We start from the raw sequence: 23557 nt of genomic DNA, 5'->3' as shown, positions 1-23557 counted from the left end.
ATTTCCGCTGCCTTGTTCTATATGCTAACAATATTTGAAATTGCAGAAGAGATGGGCCAGGCAAGAGATCCTTAGAAAAACAAAGCAAGATATTTTGTTTCCCTTTGAAATACACTGCTATGATGAAGTGATCAGACGAACATTCTGTGCATCTAAAATGTGTGCATACATTCCAGGTGGGATCATGTGCACATGTCATGACAATTATCCATAGATCATGCACAAGTATCCACCTGCATATGCCCTATTAAAAAAGGATGGTCGGGGCGAGAGATTGCGAAGCAAGTTGTTGGGACAAAACTGAGTTACATCTGTGTTTAAGTTTAGGTGATTAAATATTGGCTTGCCCCTTCAACCTAGCATGGTCCAATCCATATATGTGGAACTCTACAATGACATACCCCAACCGAGTGCATTGTTTCCCAGAGGCCCAAAACTGAGATGTGCTTAATAATACCAGATGTGCATAAAATGGTAGTTGATTTTATGATGTAGTTAATACAAGAAACAGAAATTTGAGAGATTTCTCAAAAGAAAAACATTATGAAGGTGATATGTTTTAATTTAAATTAATAAGTGAACTTTGTTGGAACATACTGGGATTGACTTTCAATTTCCTGTTTGGACATAAAATTAACACTGGTGGATCAGCCACTCAATACAGAAACTGCTGGATCTTCATTCCTTAGGATGGAAGGCAACAGTGATTAAATAACATAAGGGGTGATGGTGCAAGGCAAAAGGAAATGGTAATGGGACCAGAAAAGAAACAAAATATGGGTTGAGAGGAGCCATAAATTACAGCAGCAGACTCATTACCAGCAGCTGCTGTCCAAAAAAAATGGGAGCACTGGTTATGATCAGAAACTGGTGAACGCAATGTTCTGTTCGGGTTGTAAAATTCCTAATGGAAAGATGAAGTGCTGTTCCTTGAGCTTCATTTGAGAAGTGTAGGAGGCCGAGGACAGAGGGGTCAGACTGTGAGCGGGATGGAAAATTAACGCGACAAGCACTATCATCCCTTTAGTCAGTTAATCTCTCTGGCCTTCCATCCTTTAAAATGAAAGTAAGGCCATTTTTATAATACCCAATACAGAGTCCTTCCCCCTGTGCTCTTTCCTTCCATCCCTTTATTCCCCACCTTTGAATCTGCATTAAGCACAGGGCCGCTATAACTTTATCTGTTTCTAACTAAAAGACTTTGACCTGAAATATTAACCCTGTCCTTTCCACACACACCCATTCTTGTCTGGATGCTGCCCGACCTGCAGAGAATCTTCCGTACTTTGTGCCTTTACTTTAGATTTCCAGCATCCGTTGTATTTGTTTTTCCATAAATAGGCATTCACACAACTACAGAGCAATTGCAGCGGAATTGCAGTTGTAATACAGGTTTACAACCTCAATCTGGAGTGTGAATGCCCATCCAACTCTGGCATGTAGCAGAGTATGGTTTATAAAGACAGAAAATGCCGGAGACACTCAGCAGTTCAGACAGGATTGGTGGAAAGAGAAACAGTTAACAGGTCCGAGACTCTTTGCCAGAACTGGGACAGAGAGAAAACCAGTTAGTTTTCAGTAGCAAAGGAGGTGGGGGAGGAGGGATAGATATAACAAAGGAAATATCTGATAGGGTAAGACTAAATGAATTAATGTAGCATTTCAAACAAGCACTTCAAATCAGCAGAATATGGCTCTCTGGAAGAAGGAATCTGCCTCATCTTAGATTCAGTTTAGCCCTCACTGTCTGATTTATGCTGCATGACTTTAGCATTGCTGCAAAGCTAAAACCATTTTTCACCCCAACTCTAAATTTCTATTGTGAATCCACTCTTTTAAGCTTGGCAGGATGACAATTTACATGCAAAAAATAAAATACTGGAAGAACTCAGTGTGTGAAGCAGCATCTCTGGAGGCAAAGGGATGGTGAAGGTTTCAGGTCAAGACCCTGCATCAGGACTGAGAGTGAAAAGGGAAGATAGCCAGTGTATAGATGTGAGAGAGAGGGGTGAAACAGGGGCTAGTAGGTGATAGGTGGAACCAGATGGGGTGGGGGAGAAATGATGGGCAGATATAGTTAGGTGGGGTAGAGGGAGGGGGGCCCCCTCATCTGTATTTTGCCAGCAACCTTTTAGCAGTGCGCTCACAAACATTGTACCCAGATGGTGCCCGGGTCACCTCATGTGAAAGCATGCTTTCACATCTAGGATTTTTGGTCATTTTTATATTCATAAAGTCATAGAGTAATGCAGCAGATACAGGCCCTTTGGCCCATTAAGTCCATGCTGACCACGGTGCCCACCCAGCTCGTCCCAATTTCCTGCATTCTGTCCATATCCCTCTAAACCCCTCCCCTTCATGGACCCATCCAAGTGCTTCTTAAATGATACTATTGTACCTGCCTCAATCACTTCCTCTGGCAGCTCGTTCCATGTACTCACCACTCTCTGTGTGGAAAAAGTTGCCCCTCAGGTCCCTTCGAAATCTTTTCCCTCTCACCCAAAATCCATGCCCCCGAGTTTTGGACTCCACTAACCTCGGGGAAAGACTGTTAAATCTGCCTTTCATAATTTTGAACATTTCTATAAGGTCGCCGCTCATTCGCCTACGTTCCAAGGAATAAAGACCTAACCTGTCCAACCTCTCCTTATAACTCAGGCCCTCTAGTCCTGGCAACATCCTCGTAAATCTATTCTGCACTCTTTCCAGTTTCACCACTCCTTTTCTAAATTGTACACAGTACTCCAAGTGCAGCCTCACCAATGACTTGGAGTAATACAAATACAACTGCAACATGATGTCCCAACTCCTATACTCAAAGCCCTGATTGATGAAGGCCAGTGTGCTAAATGCCTTTTTCACCACCCTGCCTACTTGTGACACCACTTTCAACGAACAATGCACTTGTACTCCTAGGTACCTCTGTTCCATTACACTCCCTAGTGCCCTACCATTCATAGTACAAGTCCTACACTGGTTTGACTTTCCATAATGCATCACCTCACAGTTATCTGTATTGAAGTCCATTTGCCACTCGTCAGTCCACTTCCATAACTGATCATGATCCCCCTGTAGGTTATGATAACCTTCTTCATTATCAATAACACTTCCTAATTTTGTGTCATCTGCAAACTTACTGATCAAGCCTTGTGCATTTGTATCCAAATCATTTATATAAATAACGAATAACAAGGGTCCCAACACCGACCCCTGCGACACACCACTAGTCACCGGCCTCCATTCTGAGAAACAACCTACAACCACCACCCTTTGCTTCCCACCTCCGAGCCAGTTTTGAATCCACCTAACTCGCCTAGCTATAGGACCTAACCTTCCAGACCAGTCTATCATGCGGGACCTTGGCTAAGGCCTTGCTAAAGTCCAAATAGACAATATCCACTGCCCTACTCTCATCTACTTTTTTGGTTACATCTTGAAAAAACTCCAAAATGTTTGTCAAGCATGACTTTCCACACACAAAGCATGCTGACTTCTCCTAATCAGACTCTGTCTATCCAAACGCTGGTAGATCCTGTCCCTCAGAATTCCTTTCAGTAACTTCCGTACTACTGATGTCAGGCTGACCAGCCTGTAGTTTCCTGGCTTGTTGTTGCTACCCTTCTTAAACAACGGAATGACATTAGCCATCTTCCAGTCTTTGGGAACTTCACCAGTGGCTAACGATGAAGCAAATATTTTCACAAGGGCCTCCGCAATTTCTTCTCTAGCCTCCCTCAAAGTCCGAGGATGCACTCGGTCAAGCCCTGGAGATTTGTCCACCTCAATGCGCTGTGAGGCTGCAAATACCTCCTCTCTGGTAATATGAATGTTCTTTAAAACATTATTACCCTTATCTCTTGAGCAAGAGGAGGGAGTATTGCCTTTTTGATAAGGGAGGACGCAACAGCAGTACTTAGAGATGACATTCCTGGGGGATCATCCAGTGAGGCCATATGGGTAAAAATGAGAAAGAAGAAGGGGAGGGTCACTCTAGTGGGGCTGTACTATAGACTGCCCAATAGTCAGTGGAAACTTTCTACTTAGTAAACACTGAGAAGAAATATTCATTAAAAATCCCACCCACCTCCTGTGGCTCAAGACATAGGCAGCCCTGCTGATCTCTAAGGGGACCCACTCTCTCCATAGCCACCCTTTTACTCTTACTATATCTATAGAGCCTCTTGGCATTTTCCTTCACCTTACCTGCCAGACCCATCTCATACCCTCTATTTGCCCTCCTTATTTCCTTCTTAAGTGTATTCTTAATCTTTTTACAGTCATCAAGAGATTCACTTGTCCCGGACTTCCTGAACCCAATGTCTGCTTCCTTCTTTTTCTTGACCAGACCCTCAATATCTCTCATCAGCCAAAGTTGCCTAAACTTGCTAGGTTTATCCTTCACCCTAACAGGAACATGCTGCTCCTGGACTCTTGATATCACACTCACAAACCCCTCCCACTTCCTTTCTCTTCAACAGGCTCACCCAATCAACCTCTGCTAGATCCTGCCTAATTCCTACAAAATTAGCCCTGCTCCAGTTTTGGACCCTAACCTGTGGACATGTCCTATCCTTTTCCATCACTATCTTAAAACTAATAGAATTATGGTCACTAGAGCCAACGTGCTCCCTGACTCTCAATTCAGTTACTTTCCCTGCCTCATTCCCTAAGAGAAGGTCCAGTATTGCACCCTCCCAAGTAGGTCCCTCTATAAGCTGACGTTGTGATAGTGAGGAGGAGTCTGCAGAATGATATTAATGAGTTGGCAAGGTGGGAAGGGCAACAGCGGATGGGATTCAGTCCTGTTAAGTGTGAGATAATGCATTTCCGGAAAACTAATAATGCTAGGATGTATAATGAGAATGGTTGGGAGTGAGGGAATATTGAGGAACAGAGGAACCTTGCTGTACAAGTCCAAGGATCCCCGAGGGTGCCAACACAGCTGCTGAAGGCGGCATATGGGATGCAGGAGTAGGGAGGCTGAGGTACAACTTTACAAACATTGGTTAGGCCACAGCTGGAGTACTGTGTGCGGCTCTGGTCGCCACACTATGGGAAGGACACCTTTGCATCAAAGAGAATACAGAGCAGATTCACAAGAGTGTTGCCTGGGAGGGATCATTTCAGCTACGAGGAGAAAGTGGATCAACTGGTTTTGTTTTCCTTGGAGCAGAGGAGTCAGAGGGGGGACTTGATTGAGGTATATGAAATTGTGAGAGGCATAGATAGTAGGATAGTAGCCAAGAGGGCATAAATTTAAGGCAAGGGGTAGGAGATTTAGCAGAGCTCTCAAGTAGAATTTTTTTTTATCCAGAGGTGGCTAGAATCTGGAATGCACTGACTGAAGGGACAACGAAGGCCGAGACTCTCACTACATTTAAGTACCTAGATAAGCACATGAATCGCCAAGGTAAGGACCAAGTGCTGGAATAATAGGACTAACATAAAAGGGTACTTGATAGTCAGCGTGGACATGGTGGGCTTAAGGGCCCATTTCTGTGCTGTATGGCTCTTTGACGCAACAACGTGTATTGGGGGAAGTTAAGGATCTAGCACATAGACCAAGGGGATGTCCTTATTATCTGCCTTAAGACCCATTTGGACGAGGCTTTGAGCTTTAAAAAAAAAGCCAATTTGGTCACTGTTTGGTCAGGAAATGTGTGACCTATGAAGGATTAGTTCTAGCCCTGCACTGAATGACTGCTCCATCCCATCAGTTCCAAATACATTGCCTAGTGCAGTTTGAGAAAAAGAGACTTTATCTACAAAAATAAATTAGTATTTACTAAAACTTGCTGCCCAAAGCAGGTTCACTTGCTCAAGGGAAGTCCTGATGTCAACAGAGCTTCCTATGCTGTAAAACCATCACTTGAGTAGGTCCAAAAGAAGCCACACCCACATAACTGGCTACACCATACTCCTCATTATGTATTCTTTAAATGTTCTTCTTCACTATTTTGAAAAGTTGGTCACCCCACCAAGAATAAACCCACAAGGACTCCAAAGGTAACAGTGCAGGGCAAGGCACATTCTGCCAAATGGCTAAAATATTCACTTTTCAATTTGATTGGAGTGCTGCAGAGAATAACAAACTTCATCAAGTAACATTAACAAAATAAAACCTTCTGGTGAGAGATGGATGCTCTCTGAGAAGTGACCAGCAGTGTTAAACATGGCCAATCAGCACACCATCTACTGACTCAGTCTAATTTTTTTGGCCACAAGTACTATTTTGCTAAATTAAGACATAAGAATTTGGGTCTTGTCATGATAAATAAACATATTCATCCTCTAAATGAATATTAATACAGTTAAGAGTAATTTGAAGCATGAGGTATAACTTCAAAATCCAGATGACCTTCACAAACCACTGAAGTTTCACTCATTATTTGTCCGCTTATTCAAATTATAAACTTGTAATAATTCCACTATTCATTTATTCATTCCATGTTGTCCACAGTTGTTCAAATCATAAATTCCTGCACTCTCACCTCAACCTTTGCCTCAAATTGCTTAAATCTAGGCTCATCGATATTTAAATGCAGCTGCCCATGTAAATAACCAATGTTCTAACCAGTCCTGTTAACAATTTCCATGGCTAACTAACAACATTCCCAGGAGAGTAATCAATTCTCACGAGGAACTCATTTCTGTAATGAATTTCTGCCACAGAGTTTATTTAAAGAGACTATAACATGTACTTTGGTATCACAGGTATCACACCACAATTGTACCTACATACCAGTGGTGACACATTCCTGTTAGTAGAGCCTCAACTGAGTGTCTTCAAATTGCAGCAGCATTCCAGGGATGTGGTTGCCACTGTGATTTTAATCTTCTGAAGACTGAGCAATTTTCATAAGTTCCAATCTGCAATTCCTCATCCTCGCTTTCTATCAATGGTTTTCCATTAAGAGTGAGCTAAAAGACACTCACACATCTTATACACGCATGGTAAGTGCCACTACCTCCTTTCCAAATGGCAAACAAAAGAAATCCATTTCAATTACATCAAACTCCATCAGGAAAATCACTCCAAACCCTTAAGGGAAGATCTGCATTCTGTCTCCGTTTCCACAAAGCTCTATTCCACAGTTAACAAGAGCTCTAATCCTACATATCCACTCAGCGGTACACTCGATAGTAAAGCAATAACATACTAAGTGAAATGTTGAAATGTTGCACCATATCTGTATAACCATATTTATTTCCATTCCTTCTTCACTGAACATACTTTTAACCTTGTATTCCTTGAACTGTCTGTAAACCCAATGTAGCTGTTCGTTGCAGCAATGTAATTGTTTACCCTCTGTAAGAATATCCAGTTATTTTCAAGTTTTGTTATTTCACAGATTTCACTGTTTCAATCAAATGGAACTGGATGCTCATCCGTTCCTGTGGATATTCTTCTCAAAGTTAGTCCGCTCATTCGAGAGTCAGCTCAATAGAGTTATGCTAGAAGGAAGCTATATTTGACACTCATGAAGAATAGTTTTTTTACTGGCCGTGAGAGAATAACCTTCAATGACAAATTAAGCAATAACGCCTGCACGCTGTGCTGGGAAATTGAGGATAAGCTGGACAATTGAAGGATGAGGCCGCAGGCCTTGTCCTTCAGTCGCCTGGTTTATGCTCAGTTCTTTGCTTCTGCACGGGTACAAATACGTTCTCGTTATGTGGCCACAACCTCAATATATTGAAGGCACAAATGAGCAAACCAGTCAATTTTCTTGTGGCACCATTTTCTTTGTAGCTCATCCTCTATCTAGTCTGAAGCCATGGTTTCAGACCAACTGGAATATGAAATTGTCCTCAGGTATAATTAAAAATATATTCTTCCAATTTGATCTTACAATGCAAATTTACAAGACCACTGCTGATTGATATGTTCTATATATACAGTCAAAGCAATTAGTAGAATTTTAAGTGGAAACTGAATTAAATATGAAACAAATTCTATTCTAATGCATTAGAAAACCATTAGCAATCAAATGTATAGATCAGCTCTTTTTCTGAAAATTGATCTGAAGATTGTTAAGAGAGATATATGGAAAATAATAAAACCTCAGGAGAATTTAAGTAATATTGTTACATGCATAATACTTTCCACAGTATTGTACAATGCAAGATCTTACACCTTGGCACTTAATCTTTTAGTCCTGATCTTAAGAGCTAGTCCATAACTCTAGGAACCGTTCTAAACCTTAAATAGCCATCACTCTGTAAACTTAAGACGCTTGAAAAATAAAAAGGACTTTGAAATATTGGTAAGTGACTATGAGAAATGTATCCTTTTCCATCTGGTTGTCAGTGTTTAATGGTAAACCAGAATGCATATGGGGCAGTCCAAGCATGAAGGGCAGTAGGACACTCATGCGAAGAGCTGCTCTGTCCCTCTGTGAGATCAGAAACCTGTCACTTCTCTCATCCTGGCTGTCAGCCTTGAGACACTATAACTTGCCTTACCTCTGTGTTGTACACTCCATATATCAGGAAGATGAAGAGACCCTATAAAGACAAAAGGAGGGGAAAAAAGCTGTTAACTGTAATCATTTTTTTCACTTGCAATTTTGAAACGAAGTTTCCCTGAGAACAAACACAAAGAGGTTCTTGTAACAGACAAGGTCAATTTTTATTTTTCAATTTCATGAACTGCAGCTCAAGTATCCACCACAGAGGAAAGCAGCTCTTTACAAATCTCTGTTACCCAACTGAATAGTAATCAAGGTTATCAGGACAACTGGGGGCCTTGAAAAGGAACAGGTCCAATTGAAACTACCGCCACAATTATTGCAATTACTTACGATGCAGAACCTCATTAAAATGCACAAAGAGCAGTAATATTACACACTTTGCACTGCTGCAAAGCTAAATGGGCAGAATAAATTCACCTGAACCTGTGTCCATTATAGATTTTACCTTGAGGGTCATCTTGGCTTAGCTGAGTACTGGAACTTATGAGTTCATCCTACCCAGCAATATGAGCATTAAATTTAGGCTGGAATCACAGTAAAATGCCAAAGAAGTACTGCTCTGCCAAATGCGATGTCCTGCAGACAAGCTGTTAAGCAGAAGCCTTGCAGAACATTTGAGGTGAACAGAGGTCCCGCAGTAAGATGAGCAGGGAAGTTTTCATGAACAATTCTTCCTTAAACCAACAACATTTAAAATTCTGATCCCTTGTCCTATTTATTGTGAAGGAACTTTACACTGCACAAACATCAACCACAAAAGAGTAAGCACTTAAGTGCAGAGTTACTTGGGACAAGGACTATAAAATGCAATGGCTACTTAGATGAGTAACATCTCAAATTGCTTTGCCTTCACACCAGATGCGAGCAAACTTTTGAAATTTAAAAGTGGGCTGTGTAATTCTTATGTATTGTTCTGGTCTTTCTCTGTGCACAGTACCTGCATCATTCTTGCAGCTGTACTTAGTTGTTGTGCCTCCAGAGTTGCTACTGCACTGACCAGCACAGTTGTCCTACAGGTGGCAACTGGTCTTAGGGCAGTGAATACTGAAACACCTTTTGACTGCTTACTGCTGCCAAGGCCTTTGAGCTACTTTTTAAATGTCTCCGATGATCAGAGTCATTTAATAGTTCAAAAGGAAGCTAAATAAATTTCAGAAAATAATAAAAATTATTTAAGAACACCTGTAATTACTAAAAGTTAATTAAAAACATTATGATTAAATGCAATATATAAAAGAAGCTTGCCTTCAATTCCTGTACCATCAAGGTCAGTGACCCCATTCAAATGAATACAGCAATGCTGTGCAGCATGCAACTTTGGGGCTATTTGTGAAGTGCATCTGGCTCCCTGGATTGGGATATTTATGCTGAACCCAGTGGTGGAGCAGCGGGTCAGATATGCAGCATTTGCCCTCCAGCTCATTCCTGACATCTGCATTGCAACGTGTAAGTGTTGGAAGAAACTGACCATTGATTCTCTTTGGAACCACCAGCTAAAAATCTAGTAGGTAACTCACTGAACTATCCACCCTTTACTAGTATTAGGTATCTGACCAGTACTCAGATACCAATTTTAGAGTGGTTCTGAGGCAGAAGAATAATCATTGACATCGCTTTCAAAACTGTACCAGCCATTTAATGTGCTGAAACAAAATGCAGAAATCAGTCAACCTTTTAAAGCTGTACCTTCATCACGAAGATCATACCAATTTATATGCCAACTCATCTCCCTTAGCTCTGTATTCTTAAAAAAAAGACATGGCTAGCAAAAATCTCTCAACTTAGTTTTAAGATGAATTGAGTTCGCATCCACTGCTTTTGATGGGAGCTCCATACTTCCACCATCCTCTACATGTGTTTCTCTCTTGAACTGCTTAATTCCAATATTAATTTGTTCTGGATGGTCCCAACAGCATAAAAGGTTTCTCTCCCTCTACCTTAACAAACCCTTCCAAAACCTTAAAAATCTCAATCAGATCTCACCAAGACCTAGCATATTTAGGGAACATTAACCCTGTTAATGGAACCTTTCCTCATTATCTAATTCTCAGTACCTTCAAAACCACCAGAAGTATTAGTGCTGCTCTCCTTCTAAGGTTAATAAAAAAAACAATGTGCAGCTGAACTGTATAAAGTATCCCAATATGGAATATCCATGATTTTGTATAAATAAGCACAATTTCCTGACCCGTTACAATCTGGACCTCTGGTTTTTAAAAAAAAGTGATCTCTTGGATTATATTTTGCACTTGGCCGCTACATTTTAGTGACCTTTGTCCACCTCTTTATACCTCTGCACCTTTATATCTTTCTACCTTTATATCAGGCAAACAATACTCAGATCTGTCCATGGTTTGGTCCAAAATGGATGGCTTCACATATATCTAATACAATTGCTCCCACCCAAATAATTTATCTCTTTGCAATTATGCACTCCCCTTTGCACACAATGCCACCAATCTTTGCATTAACTGAAAACTTGGAAAATTTTTTGCACCAAGTTGTTATGACATGTAGTAAACAGTTGAGGCTGCAGCACAGATGCTTGCATGACATTAGTAACTTCCTTTACAGCACATAAATATTTTCTCGAATCCACCATCTCAATCTATAGACTACCTCAGTAATTTGTTTTACGCTTCATTTTAATCAATGTTAAACAAACATGAAAGAATATTTAGCACAGAAGAAATGATTGAAACAAAAAGCTGACACATTATACAGTATATTGTGGACACATTTTCGTGCAGTGCCACAATATCACAAATATTTTAAATCATGCATTTCTATTGGGAGTTGCATTATTATTATTAATGTTGACAAAAACAAGAATTGGTATCTCTTCAAATGATGGAAAAATAATTCTATAATCAAGACACTTAATGTCACTTAATCAATAAGACCCAATGTGAAGGACTGGAATACCTAAATACAATCGCAGAATTTTGTATAATGCTATCAAAAATACTCAAGTATTTTTCATGATTGTTCAACACTTAGAAGGATATGCATTGTATTGATTGACCACAATGAAACTAAAGATTGCACCTGATTTGATTTGTGAATCAAATACAATCACTTCACCTCATGTCATGTCATTTCCAAGTACAGATTTTATATTTATTTATTTTGCAGCAGATCTTTACAATTTTGTTACATTGCAGCATTAAAATATGATACCAGAAATACTTAATTTAGGTAACCTAGGAAACCAAAGCCATAATACCTGAGTTACATCAGGAGTTTGACCACCTCATAGCATCCTGGGAAACTGATGCCTCTTTCTCTTCAAAACACCACTGATAATTTTGCAAAGATAGTAAAATTGCAGGTCTCCATACCTAATATTATGGTTTCTTGCCATTACACATTTGTTCAAATGTTTGCAAAACCTCCAAAGCAACAGGAATAGGAGCAAACTTTCCACAGCATTGTACAAATTGTCAATTACAAAGTGCAGGAAGTGCTAATGACTAACGAATATAGTCCAAATGCAGGAACCAGTCATACAGTGTTTATCTTCATGCAGCCTACCGATAAATATTTCTCACCAAAATGATTACATTTATATAATAAAAAATTCATTGATGAATCGAAGCTGTTGTTTGATCAATAACTGGATGCTTGGTTACATGAACATTCACTGGCAAATGGTCATTAATTTTAAGTCATTAATCCAAAGTTTGCCCTTTTTTGCCGCCAGGGTCATTTGGCTAACAGACATCCAATACACTTTCCAACTTATGAAGCACGGACACTGCCCAAGAACAGACCAGAACTATTTAATCCTTAAATTACGTGTACTATTATATTTCCAGCCATCTCTTTTTCCCATCTTCTGTTAAGTAACCACTCTGCCAGCACTCAAGTGTCCAACGTTGTTGCAGTTCTATTGCACCGTATCATTAATATAACCTGCTCTTTTACCATTTTTATGTGGGACACACACAATGGAAACACAAATAAGATAATTCAGATCCATTTAGCAACATCTCTGTCTATCCTCTGGTTACCTGAAATCTTCACAATGAGCCCTGCATAAAAGGCAGGAAACACTAAAATTACAGCTATTAGTGGGGCTGGCCTTGTAATTATCAAAGGAGGGCAATTAATTTAGCCTCTTTTAGTGGTGATACAAGATATGTTTGTACATCATTATTTAGATATTTTACAGTTGGCAAATATTGGCGTTCTGGAACGTCACAAAATTCAGTACGCATGTGAAGCAGTTTCAAACTGGGCTACAATCTTTCACCAGAGCTGGAAGAAACGAATGATATTTCCAGATGCTTATACACACATAGCAAAATACCGGGTATAATCTGTAGCGACTTACACTGTCCTTTGAGTGGGTGCTTTACTTTACAGGTTGAGCTTTACTGTACAGGTTAAAATAATTTCACTACAGTATTGTCTGAAAGTTAACTGCACTACTATCAAACACAACATTATAGTTAGACGAATGTCTTTCATCACTCTACTATGCAAAAGCGGCTTTTGTTTTAGGAACAACCGCTTAAGTTCAATATTGACTTGTAATAAAACGTGGCAAAATCTGTTTGTTTCTCTGGGAGTTAAAAGAACAATTCTTGCTTTTGGATGATAGTGAAAAGCTAAATTTGTCACCAAAAGAATATAATCATCTGATTTTTTATTATAATTGGCAGAATCATATTGAATTACTTCTGGATAGCAGGGAAGACAAAGGAACAGGATCCATAATCTCACACTACATCTGAATTTGATTTCTCACTGTTGGCTACAGTCTATTTCTATGTCTGATTCTTTTCATTTGGTTTCATTTTATTTTACTGTGTATTAACCCTTGTTCATTATATGCCCTTTTGAAGTTTGAAAGTGGCACATTTACTTGATGCCTGGCCAACGAATGATTACTTGCACAGGGATATTGGGTGAGTATGTGTACCTTGCAAACCTTGGGATGTAACTGGAAGAATGGCCGGTTAAAGAGAAAAGCAACTTTTACATGAAGGCTCCAGTTGCTTTCACTTAGCTGGGTCAGGAGGGATCGCATCTTACATTCAATGGATCAAAAGGCAACATTGGCTTAATTAATGGCAGTGATAATAATTCAGCATTTACAAGTTTTTGTTATCAGCCACTTGGTCAATTGACCCTAATATCACAGCAGCCTGGTAGCACTCTCATCTCCGAGTCAGGGTGTGGGTTAAAGCCCCAATCTTGAACAGAAAAATTTAGGTTGGTTTTCTTGCACGGTATTAAGTGAGCACTGCATTTTTGGAAGCGCCCTCATTCGTACGTAACCGTGAACTAAGATCCTATCTCCCCTCTCAAGGTGTTAAGAATGCCATACTTCGAAGAATAGCAGGTGCATTAACCCCCTAGACTTGGTCAATATTTATCCCTCACTCAACTTCACCAAAGCAGATTACCTGGTTGTTATCACATTGCTGATGTGGGAGCTTACTGAACATAAATTGACTGCGTTTACTACAGCACAACAGCAACTACCCTTCAAAACTAATTAATTGACTGCAAAATGCATTGGGACACCCAAAGTAATTAAGGGGCCTATAAAAGTTTTACTTGTACAGGGCTAGCCACATTTGGATCACCAGTCCCATGGACAAGTATAATTGGATGTTACTCCATTACCTCCAGTTTTTGTCTGCGTTTCATACTTGCTGTTTCCTGGAATTCAATGACAGGCACGGAGCTTAAAAATCTGCCACTAGACTCCGTGAACCTTTCATACCTCATTCATGTGGCCTGATACCTTTGCAATGTGGATAAAAAGGGGGAAATTTGATAAATTGATTTAACAGTGTTCATAAGGTGATTGCCAGGCATCCAACAGAAGTAAAGAATTCTTCATCATAAACTCAAAGTACTCAACCCTGCTTGCACAGTCCAGAATTATTTTGCGCAGATTACAAAAAGAAACATCAGGCATCATTCCTCCATCTTCCTCTCCTTAAATAAATTTGCCCAGATCAAAAAATTAATCAACCACAGTAACCTGCGAAAACATTGAGGAAGCTAATCAGTAACATCAGTAATTCAACAACAGGCAAGAAAGTACACAAGAAAGGAGACAAGAGGACACTAGCAAAGTGAAGCCTTCATTGTCATTGAGAAACATTATGAAGCATTCTGCCACAGTCCACACAGGATGGAGTCAAAATCTGTGAATAGGAATAAGACCTGAAGAGAAGATACTGAACTGAAAGTCTGGGCAATGAACTTCAAACGGCAATCATGTTATTGAAGAAAGTGCAAATGCGACTGGAAAGATTGGGATGAATCAGGAGAGAACTCGGGAAAATCTGTATGCATTCTGTTCATTTTAGGCAGGAGGAGCACCCCTACAATTCCATATTGAGGCAAGGTAAAAAAAAACTTACATGTAGGATTCTTCTACAGCTCTCAGCATTCCCCTCCACAGAGCACTGTTTAAGTAGCTGTGGAGTCTGAAATAAGAATCTGATACACATAGAGAGCAATCTTCCATCTATAAACACTATTTTTGAGAAAGAGTCCAGAATTGAGCAAAAACACCTCAACGATTATCATGCTCATTAATATGCAGTGGGCCATCATTATTACTATCATATTAGACTGGGCTCCTGGGCAAATCAAACATGTGTTCCTCTTTTCAAGTGCATCGTTGCATCCATTTTACAGTTTCTAGCAGGCTTTACAACATTAAATTGTGGACTCCAGAATATATTGTCCACCTAAGCCACGATTCTAAAATCCTGGTATTTCTTTAGCATAATTCATCGTTTCTGCATTTCAATAAATACTTGTAAGAGAAACAAGCAATATGCATCAATGATTTGTAAATTTTCCTATTAACAAGAATCATTTGATTTAATGAGTGCCAGATCAATAGTTCAGTTGTTGCCAGACATTCACTATCTGGATACTGAAATTATGTATTACTTACATTTATCTAAGCAGAAACTCGATATGGCTGACCCAAGAAATTTTTTTAAAAATAATTCATAGCATGCGGCTGGTGCTGGCAAGGCCAGCATTTATTGCTCATCCCAATTGCCCTTGAACCAAGTGGCTTGCTTAGTCATTTCGGCAAATAGTTTAGAGTCAACTATATTGCTTTAGGCTTGTAGACACATATAGACCACACTGAGGAAGGATAGCAGATTTCCTTCCCTATAAGGGAAGAAGTGAACCAGGTTGGTTGTTTCAATAGTTTCATCTAGAATTATTTAATTAACCAAAGTTATATTCCCCAAAGTGGTGCAATTTGAATTAATAACTCTTACAGACAGAAAGCACAAGTGTGCAAACTATTTTAAATGTTAATTCTCAAATGTTTTAAGGAAAGGAGTAATTTTTAATTGAATTACAGACATTTATATAATCAGAATATACAGTACGCCTCACTAGACTTACGTTATGTTTGGCATCCTCTACATTCACAACTTCAGTTGCTATTCTTCCCATTTTGATACGTATTCTTCACACACCCATGAGAAATCAATAACTTCCTTAAGCCCATTTTTATTTTCTGAGCAGTACAAGACTCATCAGGCCATCTAATGGCATTTTAATTTGCTTCAGAAAGAGAAAGTTGCTATCAGTTTAGTGATACACATCTGCCGACATTAGCCACCAGCAAAATTTGCATTACTATATTAACATGTGTCTGTCAATTCAGAACTTCATAATTATACATTGGAAGCAACTTTTAAAGACAGTTCAAAATTCAAGTGTGCTGTAAATTAAAGAGATAAGCTTCTACTGTGTGCTCTTTTTACAGACGTTTTGATAAATTCACATCAAGTCTGCAAATGTGCACACATGCAAAGACAGACTGTGCATGGTGTTAATTGGAGCAGATGCAAACATGTTCCTCTTGCAAAACTACCATCAAGACTCCCTTCTAAGATTACCAGCTTCTATTTTGTTGATTAAGCTTTACTTCTAATAATCAACACACAATAAAAAAGTGCATTTAAATAACAGAATTTTTTATTACTGACAATTTACTTCAATAAAACCTGCAGCACTAGGGCTTATTTTCATAGCCTAAAATGTTACTTTAAGTCACATTGAGCTGAGCAAAATACAGTGAATTAGATAGATTATGATTAAATATAATAACTGTGACCATACATGCTATAAACCTTCACAGAATCTATCCAACCATGTAGTAATTCCCAAAGCTTCGCTATAATGTAGAGCACAAATATTTCTGTTCAAATTTGATGTGATATATCAGCGAAGCATTTACTGCTAAAAAGAGATTGAGAGCAAATGTATCTTCCGCCACTATGAATAAAAGCCCTAGTTTCTCATTACTTTGTGACAAGACCCAGGAATTCACTTTAGTTTTCATTTAGGCTTTCTGCCTCAGTTTATGGATGTATGCCTTCACGCTTTTATTCCTCCTTCGCTTCACACATATGTAATAAATGATTATAAATTTCCACAGACGACCGCCTCTCTTCCTCACTCACATGAAGTGCACAAACTTCGGAAGTTGCAAGTAAAACTCAACAAACAGATTTATTTATGATGTTGTCCTTGGTAACCGAAATTTCAATGTACTGATGAAAAGTATGATTAAAGACAGACTGTGCCACGACAAGGAGAACCAGGGACAAGTTTCTATTTTTCACTGCAAATATATAATAGCACTTGACACCAGTTTCATACAAAATTCACCAGCTACAGCGATGGAAACCAGCTAGAGGTATAATTGCCATTTATCCCTTTTTTAAAAATACCACTGTAAACCAATCAAATTGCACTCAGGGTGAGCGACAGCATATTCATTTACCAAATCAGTGTTCAATTTATTTATATCCCATTCAATACTGTATTTACATAACCATGACTCACATATTTGCAGTTGTCTAATTAAAGATTAAGTAATTATTCTCAATTCTGTGCCAATGCCATTTGCAAAAGTTATTACTCATTTTCTAATAATTTCTTAAAATTTTTGATACACACTTTAATCAAAATTATTTTGACATTTTGCTTAGATTGATCCTTAAATTAATACAAATTTCTTCTTCAGTTTAGTTGTCATTTTTCCTCTCCATTCTCCCTATAATTTTAATAATCGAAGAGGATCAGTGGTCTAACTACAGTGACTCCCAGGGCAAGATACAACAGTTCTTCTTTCCCATTCTGAGGAATAATGGCCGCTGTAGTACATATCGGGCAGGAATCATTGCACTCAACAATTAACGTAATGTGTGGGTGCCCTTGATTAAAAGTCCAAAGTGCCCGGAATATTTCAGTCAAGGCGTGAAAACACACTGACTTGCACTTTGTGTAAAAAAAAAGAAATTTTGATCCTCCATCAATGTAGCATGCACATCTCTCTCAAAATTCATAAGGTGATCATAATGGACACTTGAAACAGTAACTTTACCAAATCAGGAAAAGATGTGGTGTCTTGTTTTTATGAATAAAAATTCTTTTAAACTGCTGGCAGACTAGTGAGAAAAGGTCTGAACTGCATCAGTGGGATATAAGAGGAAATGTGTTTCAATGCTGGAAATCTGCATAGGAATATTGATGAAAATGAATGGCTCTGCCAGTCTTTCTCTTAAAAACTGTTAAAATTAGCCAATGGGTGGTGCTCTAATCCATATCTTTGGGGTCTCAAGGGAAAAAGGCAAGTTAAATAGTTGGATCATGCAAGCAGTTAGCAGGTTGTGCTTTCATCTATGGTGGCAGGCCTAATTAGGATCAAATTCTGAAGGTGGAAAATTGTCTTTCTATCTGCACAGTGTAATCATGAATGCATGTTGAACGCCACTGAAGTTAATGGAACCAAATTTAAGAAGCAGTGTACCACCCACATACAGCACCATACTGCAAAATGAGTGCTTGCAACTGTGAGTGAATGCCTATTAACAGTGAAGCACCTAATAAAATAAAACTATTCCAACAGGTACACACTCATGTCCCAAAGCATATTGATATTAGACTGGCAGGCTCATTCAGAGAACACACAAGGACAGATGCTATAACGTGGTCTAATAGGAAGTGGTTTTGTGAGGTTAAGCATAAAGCATGTTGTTAAGTAGATACAACAAGTCTTGTTGAACATCTGTCTCTGACTGTATGGCAAAAAACAAAAGCAGCATGGACCCCTACAACCTCTTAATATAAAAAAGTATCTGAAACCTCTTAATAAAAACGTGTGCTGGACACTGATCAGGAGATGAACATGGTAAGGGAAGAGGAAAAACTCAAGATAAAGATTCAATCGTTAGGTCTTTAGGAGGTCACACAGAGATAGATTTGGGACAGAGTTACAGAGCCTAATGGATGTCTGAAGCAGCTTGATATGTTTGATGGTTACCATGGATCCCTGAGCGTAAAAATACTCTGCTCGAGTTCCAACATCTCTGGCTGATGAATAAGCAAAAAATATATTTTAAATAAATAGCAGCTCTGTAGTGCTTTGAACACTGTCCCTGTCCAACTGGTCGAGGATCCAAAACAATGAATAGGAACTGTGGACTTATGAAGCAGCGCACATCCAATGTCATGACAAACACTGAAAGCATCATTTAATCCTTGCCAAGTTTCGTGTCCTATAACACTCCCTAAGTAATCCACCATATGTTACAATGGAGTACAAACATTATATTCCTTTCAACAGTACATGAATCCAAAGAAGTCCTTCCTCAAAAATTAATAACCAAGATGTACACAAAAATGGGGAAGTCTGATCGTTAATATTTTCATACTTTTTTGTTAAATTTAACTTTAAACTGATGGTGGCTTTTCCATATTTACACAACAGAAACCTATATATTAAAGCTACAAAGTATAGTGCATCTAAGAAGCTGACATGCCATATAGATTGCCAGTAAAGGACATGACACGAGGGAGTGCTGGCCAACCATGATTATCGGGTTATTTGGCACATTGCTGATAACCGAATTATAACTCTGGTAAGTTTAAAATCAATCTATGAAGATCAACAGAAATGGATTTAATAGCTTTTAAAATTACACTTTAACTAAAATACTTCTGTAATTCTGTTTCATTTCTGGTAACAATAGAAAAGTTGGACTCATTAGCCATTATTTTGCATCCCAACCGTTTAAAAGCAGCCTTGTCCTTTTTCTATTCAGTGCCTGATCTTTCTTCAGAGCATTCTACCTAAATGTTTGTGACACTGAACATATGGAGCCAATTGCAGAAAAGTGCTAGAGAGGTTAAATGCTGCAAAAGAGTTCAAACTCTATGTAAAGGACACAGTAATGCCTTTGACCCATCTCACATAAACGCATTAATCACAGTATTTGATGGCTTTTAACCTAACTTATCAAAGCCCAAGGAGAATGTTTTCAGTCAATTATAACTTTCAAGTTGAAATACTACAGAAACTCAACCAGCGACAGCAAATTTTCAGAGACATTTTGTTAATTGAGTCATCATTCAAACAAAATATCCAGTAATCAGTGATAACAAATCCACTACCTGGCTAAATATCTGCAATGCTGGAGAGTTCTTTTAACAAAAACATTGGCCTTAAAATTCACATGTACTTTTTGTTTTTCGGTACTCAGGGGATACAGATTACAATCCTTGCACCTGAAATACAAGTTCTAAGAAGCCCCTGTTATTGGGATTTGCAGGCTCTCTTTAACACCAAGCTGATGTGACAGGAGCAACTCTCTGGTGCACAGTGAACCAAAATGGACTGCTGTTACTGTCATGCCTGCCTTTAGGATATGGAATCTGACGACACTGAAGAAAATCGGAAGATCAGGACTCAGACAGTGGAAGGAGTCAATGTGGATGGGACAAGAGGAGATGTACATTTTAAACAGCCGCATTCATCTTTGGGTCTGGCTGATTAGCTAGAAACCGCTAGGCTCCCTTAAAAGGTACACTGTGGGAATATTGCATTCCTTAATCTTTATTAAAAACTAGTTGCCCCGGGAATGCCCAATAACGGACTTCCTTGAGACAACATAGACTAATTTACTATGCCGAGAATGATGTCCTTTGATTTACATCTAAAGCTGCAACCAAGTCAGATGCATTAAGGTGACTAGCAAGATTTGATCTAGGAATAACCACAATCACGATCCACTCTGGAATAAAGTATTTTTGACCTAATTAAAACCTGAATTTCTAAGACAAATATGACTGAACTTTGTCCTTAAAATGTCCATAGACACAACCCATTGAGTAAACTCCTTTATAAGAGTGATGAAAGGGGTATCAGATTGGTTCTGAACAGCAATAGACAGCAAATACAGCACTATCCATATGAATTACAACACTAATTTCACACTGATTTCATCAATTAATGAATCCCGAGTGCAATTACAAGCTGCGATTACTTGCCTATAATCTGACAGCTCTGAATAACCAATTTTGTCAGCTCCCTGACCTCAAACTTGCTAATAGAACAATTGCTCTCATACAAGGATTGAAGAAATTTCACATACCTGCACCAATGTCTCTTGCTATCGGTTTCTCAGACAACTGAGAGATTCTTAGCTTTAAAAAGAATTCAAATGTGGGCTATCAAGTGAGATTACATTTTTAAAAAATTAAATTTGATTGCCTTTTCAGGTTTGTTTCACCTGCCTACCAATTACTTGATTTACCTGTTACCAAAGATTTGAACAAAGAATGTTTACACCACAGCAGAATTCATTTCCTAACATGAATAGTGGCCTCCTTTACGCTGTTGCATCTGACCTACACTATTCAGTAACATACAGATCAAGCACTAGTAAATAGAATTAACATGGATGGGTATTTGATGATTGGCATGGACATGGTGGGCCAAAGGACCTGATTCCGTGTGGTACGACTCTCCCTATATATATACATACATACATACACACACACACACACACACACAATGCAGGGAATGGCTGGCCTGCTAATGGAGTTTTCTCACTAAAACAACAGGGTCCGCATACAGCTGAATTGTCAGTTGAAATCACATTATTACTTCAAAGATTTTGTGTTATTACCCTATCTAAATTCTAAATCCGTACGAGGAATCCATAAATGATCTTCTGGTATCGTAGGAATGTGCAAGTGGTGCTCCTCAACGGATAGAAACATGGCATCAAGCCCACAAGGTTTCTTTATTTCTACACTCTTTAGTAACTATTATTTGACAAGATCAAGCAAAATCATTTGAAAAGCTGAAGATGCAGAGATTTTCTTTTTACTTCATTTGTATTCTATTTCCAAAGTTGGGGCATGTCCAGAAGCACAGAGAAACACCACTTGCACATTCCTACTATGCCAGAATATCATTCCTGAATTCCTCATACAGATTTAGAATTTAGATAGGGTAATAATACAAAATCTTTGGAGTAATAATGTGATTTCAACTGACTATTCAGCTGCATGCAGACCCTGTTGTTTTAGTGAGAAAACTCCATTTTCAAACGTTAGAGGGGAGGGAAGCAGAAGCAAAGCTTGATGTAATGGATGCACAGCCACACTGTTGCCCCATAATATTATGGGCTCCGACAACTGCCCTTTCAAATATCTGTGCCTGTCACAAGTTTTAAATGATTTTGATGCTACCAACAGACGCTATAGCAACAGTTGTTATGCCATACATGCTAGCATGACCAATTTGAGCTTTGAGGAGTCTGATTTCCAAAAAAAACAGGCGATCTTTATATTTCAACTTTTCAATAGGAATGGGGCATTGCTAAAAGTCAATTACATACCCATTCCAATATTTCTAAAACCAGGTTTTGAAACATAAGTATTAAGAAATAAATGACGGATCACCAACTCTGACACAACACTTTACGTGGGAAAATCTATTATGACTAAATTTTCACAGGAGTGTTTAAAACAAAATTATAATAATGCTGTCATTGTACAGAGGAATAGAGCTGTTATGGTTTTAACTTTGATGACTGGTTTGTCATGGAAGTTTCATAAAGATCAAGTATTAGAATTGCTTTTGATTTGCTGCCGATGTGGTATTGCCAACTGGTGTTGAGTTTGGTTACCACAGCAACCATAATGCACAATCCAAATTAGATCAGGTATCATCCAAATGTTAGCACCAGAAGCAGAAAGAAAGCTGCCACAACCATAAAGAACAGTTGTTACATCTCTTCAGACAGCTTCAGGTGTCTTGTTTACTTCCATGCTTAACAGTCCAACCTCATCAGGATTACTGTTCACATCCCTGATTCTGGTTTAAACTTTCCAAGGCAGTATCCAAAGAAAGCCTGAGAACATGCAGTCTATTACCCTCTTATTAGTCCATCTGATCCATTAGAAAAGCTACTCAAATGACCCCCACCCAAGGACAAAATTGTTTGGAGCTGCCAGCGGTTTTCAATACAGCAGCCTTCCTTTTTCTTCTGGTATTGGTGCGGCCCATCTTGCTTGAAAGCTGCCCATGGTGGTTTCGTTTTTTTATTGCATAATACTGTTGCAAAATGTCTTAGTTTTTTTTTATTAAACTGTTAACCAAGTTCATTCTTGAAGAAGATTGTTGTCACCTTGAAATTCTGAAAAGGAAGTGGTATGCATTGTACTTGAATACAGTAGACACTAGAGGGCAAGCATACTGTTAAAAAAATCCAGAGCCTCCCCTTGATTGATCCAAGTTAATATATCCAAATATTACAGAACGAACTGAATAAATCAGCCTTTAGGTGTTGCAACTCTTGATTGGATGCAATCCTGCAGAATTCATCATCGGGAAAAAAAAGGACAAAATGTAGGCCATTTAGCCCTTTGAGCCTATTCACTAGTCAATGAGATTATGGCTGATTTGTACTTCAATTCTAACTAATGTGCCTTTGTTCCATATTCACTTGATATCTATTTCTAACAAAAGTCTGTTGATCCCAGCTTTCCAAATTTGTGCTTAAAAAAAGTGCTTTCAGATTTCACTTAAGACACACTGCCTCCTAAGGCCCATTGGAATGTCAAGAGGCTCTATATTATCTGATTGCTTAATACAGTCAAAAATCATCTTTATATCAATCACTTTTATTTTATTAATAAATGGAAGTTCAAAAGTGTTAATAGAAAACTAAAATAAAAACTTTTTATAAACAGCCCTCATAATTACTTTCCCAGACATGCCT

At 38.7% G+C, this 23557-nt stretch overlaps 1 protein-coding gene across 1 annotated transcript in view; it reads right to left on the bottom strand.

Annotated features, from left to right (window-relative positions):
* Nucleotides 1–23557, bottom strand: part of LOC127568212 (adhesion G-protein coupled receptor D2) — a 228195-nt gene that overhangs the window by 127244 nt on the left and 77394 nt on the right. The window contains exon 19 of the mRNA XM_052011694.1: nt 8467–8508. Within this exon, the coding sequence (XP_051867654.1) occupies nt 8467–8508 (42 nt within the window). The remainder of the gene's footprint in view (nt 1–8466; nt 8509–23557) is intronic.

Source organism: Pristis pectinata, chromosome 3 (assembly GCF_009764475.1).
Source record: "Pristis pectinata isolate sPriPec2 chromosome 3, sPriPec2.1.pri, whole genome shotgun sequence".
Taxonomy (NCBI): domain Eukaryota; kingdom Metazoa; phylum Chordata; class Chondrichthyes; order Rhinopristiformes; family Pristidae; genus Pristis; species Pristis pectinata.
Note: the sequence above shows the minus strand (reverse complement) of the source record. Positions and strands in the feature narration are given on the sequence as shown.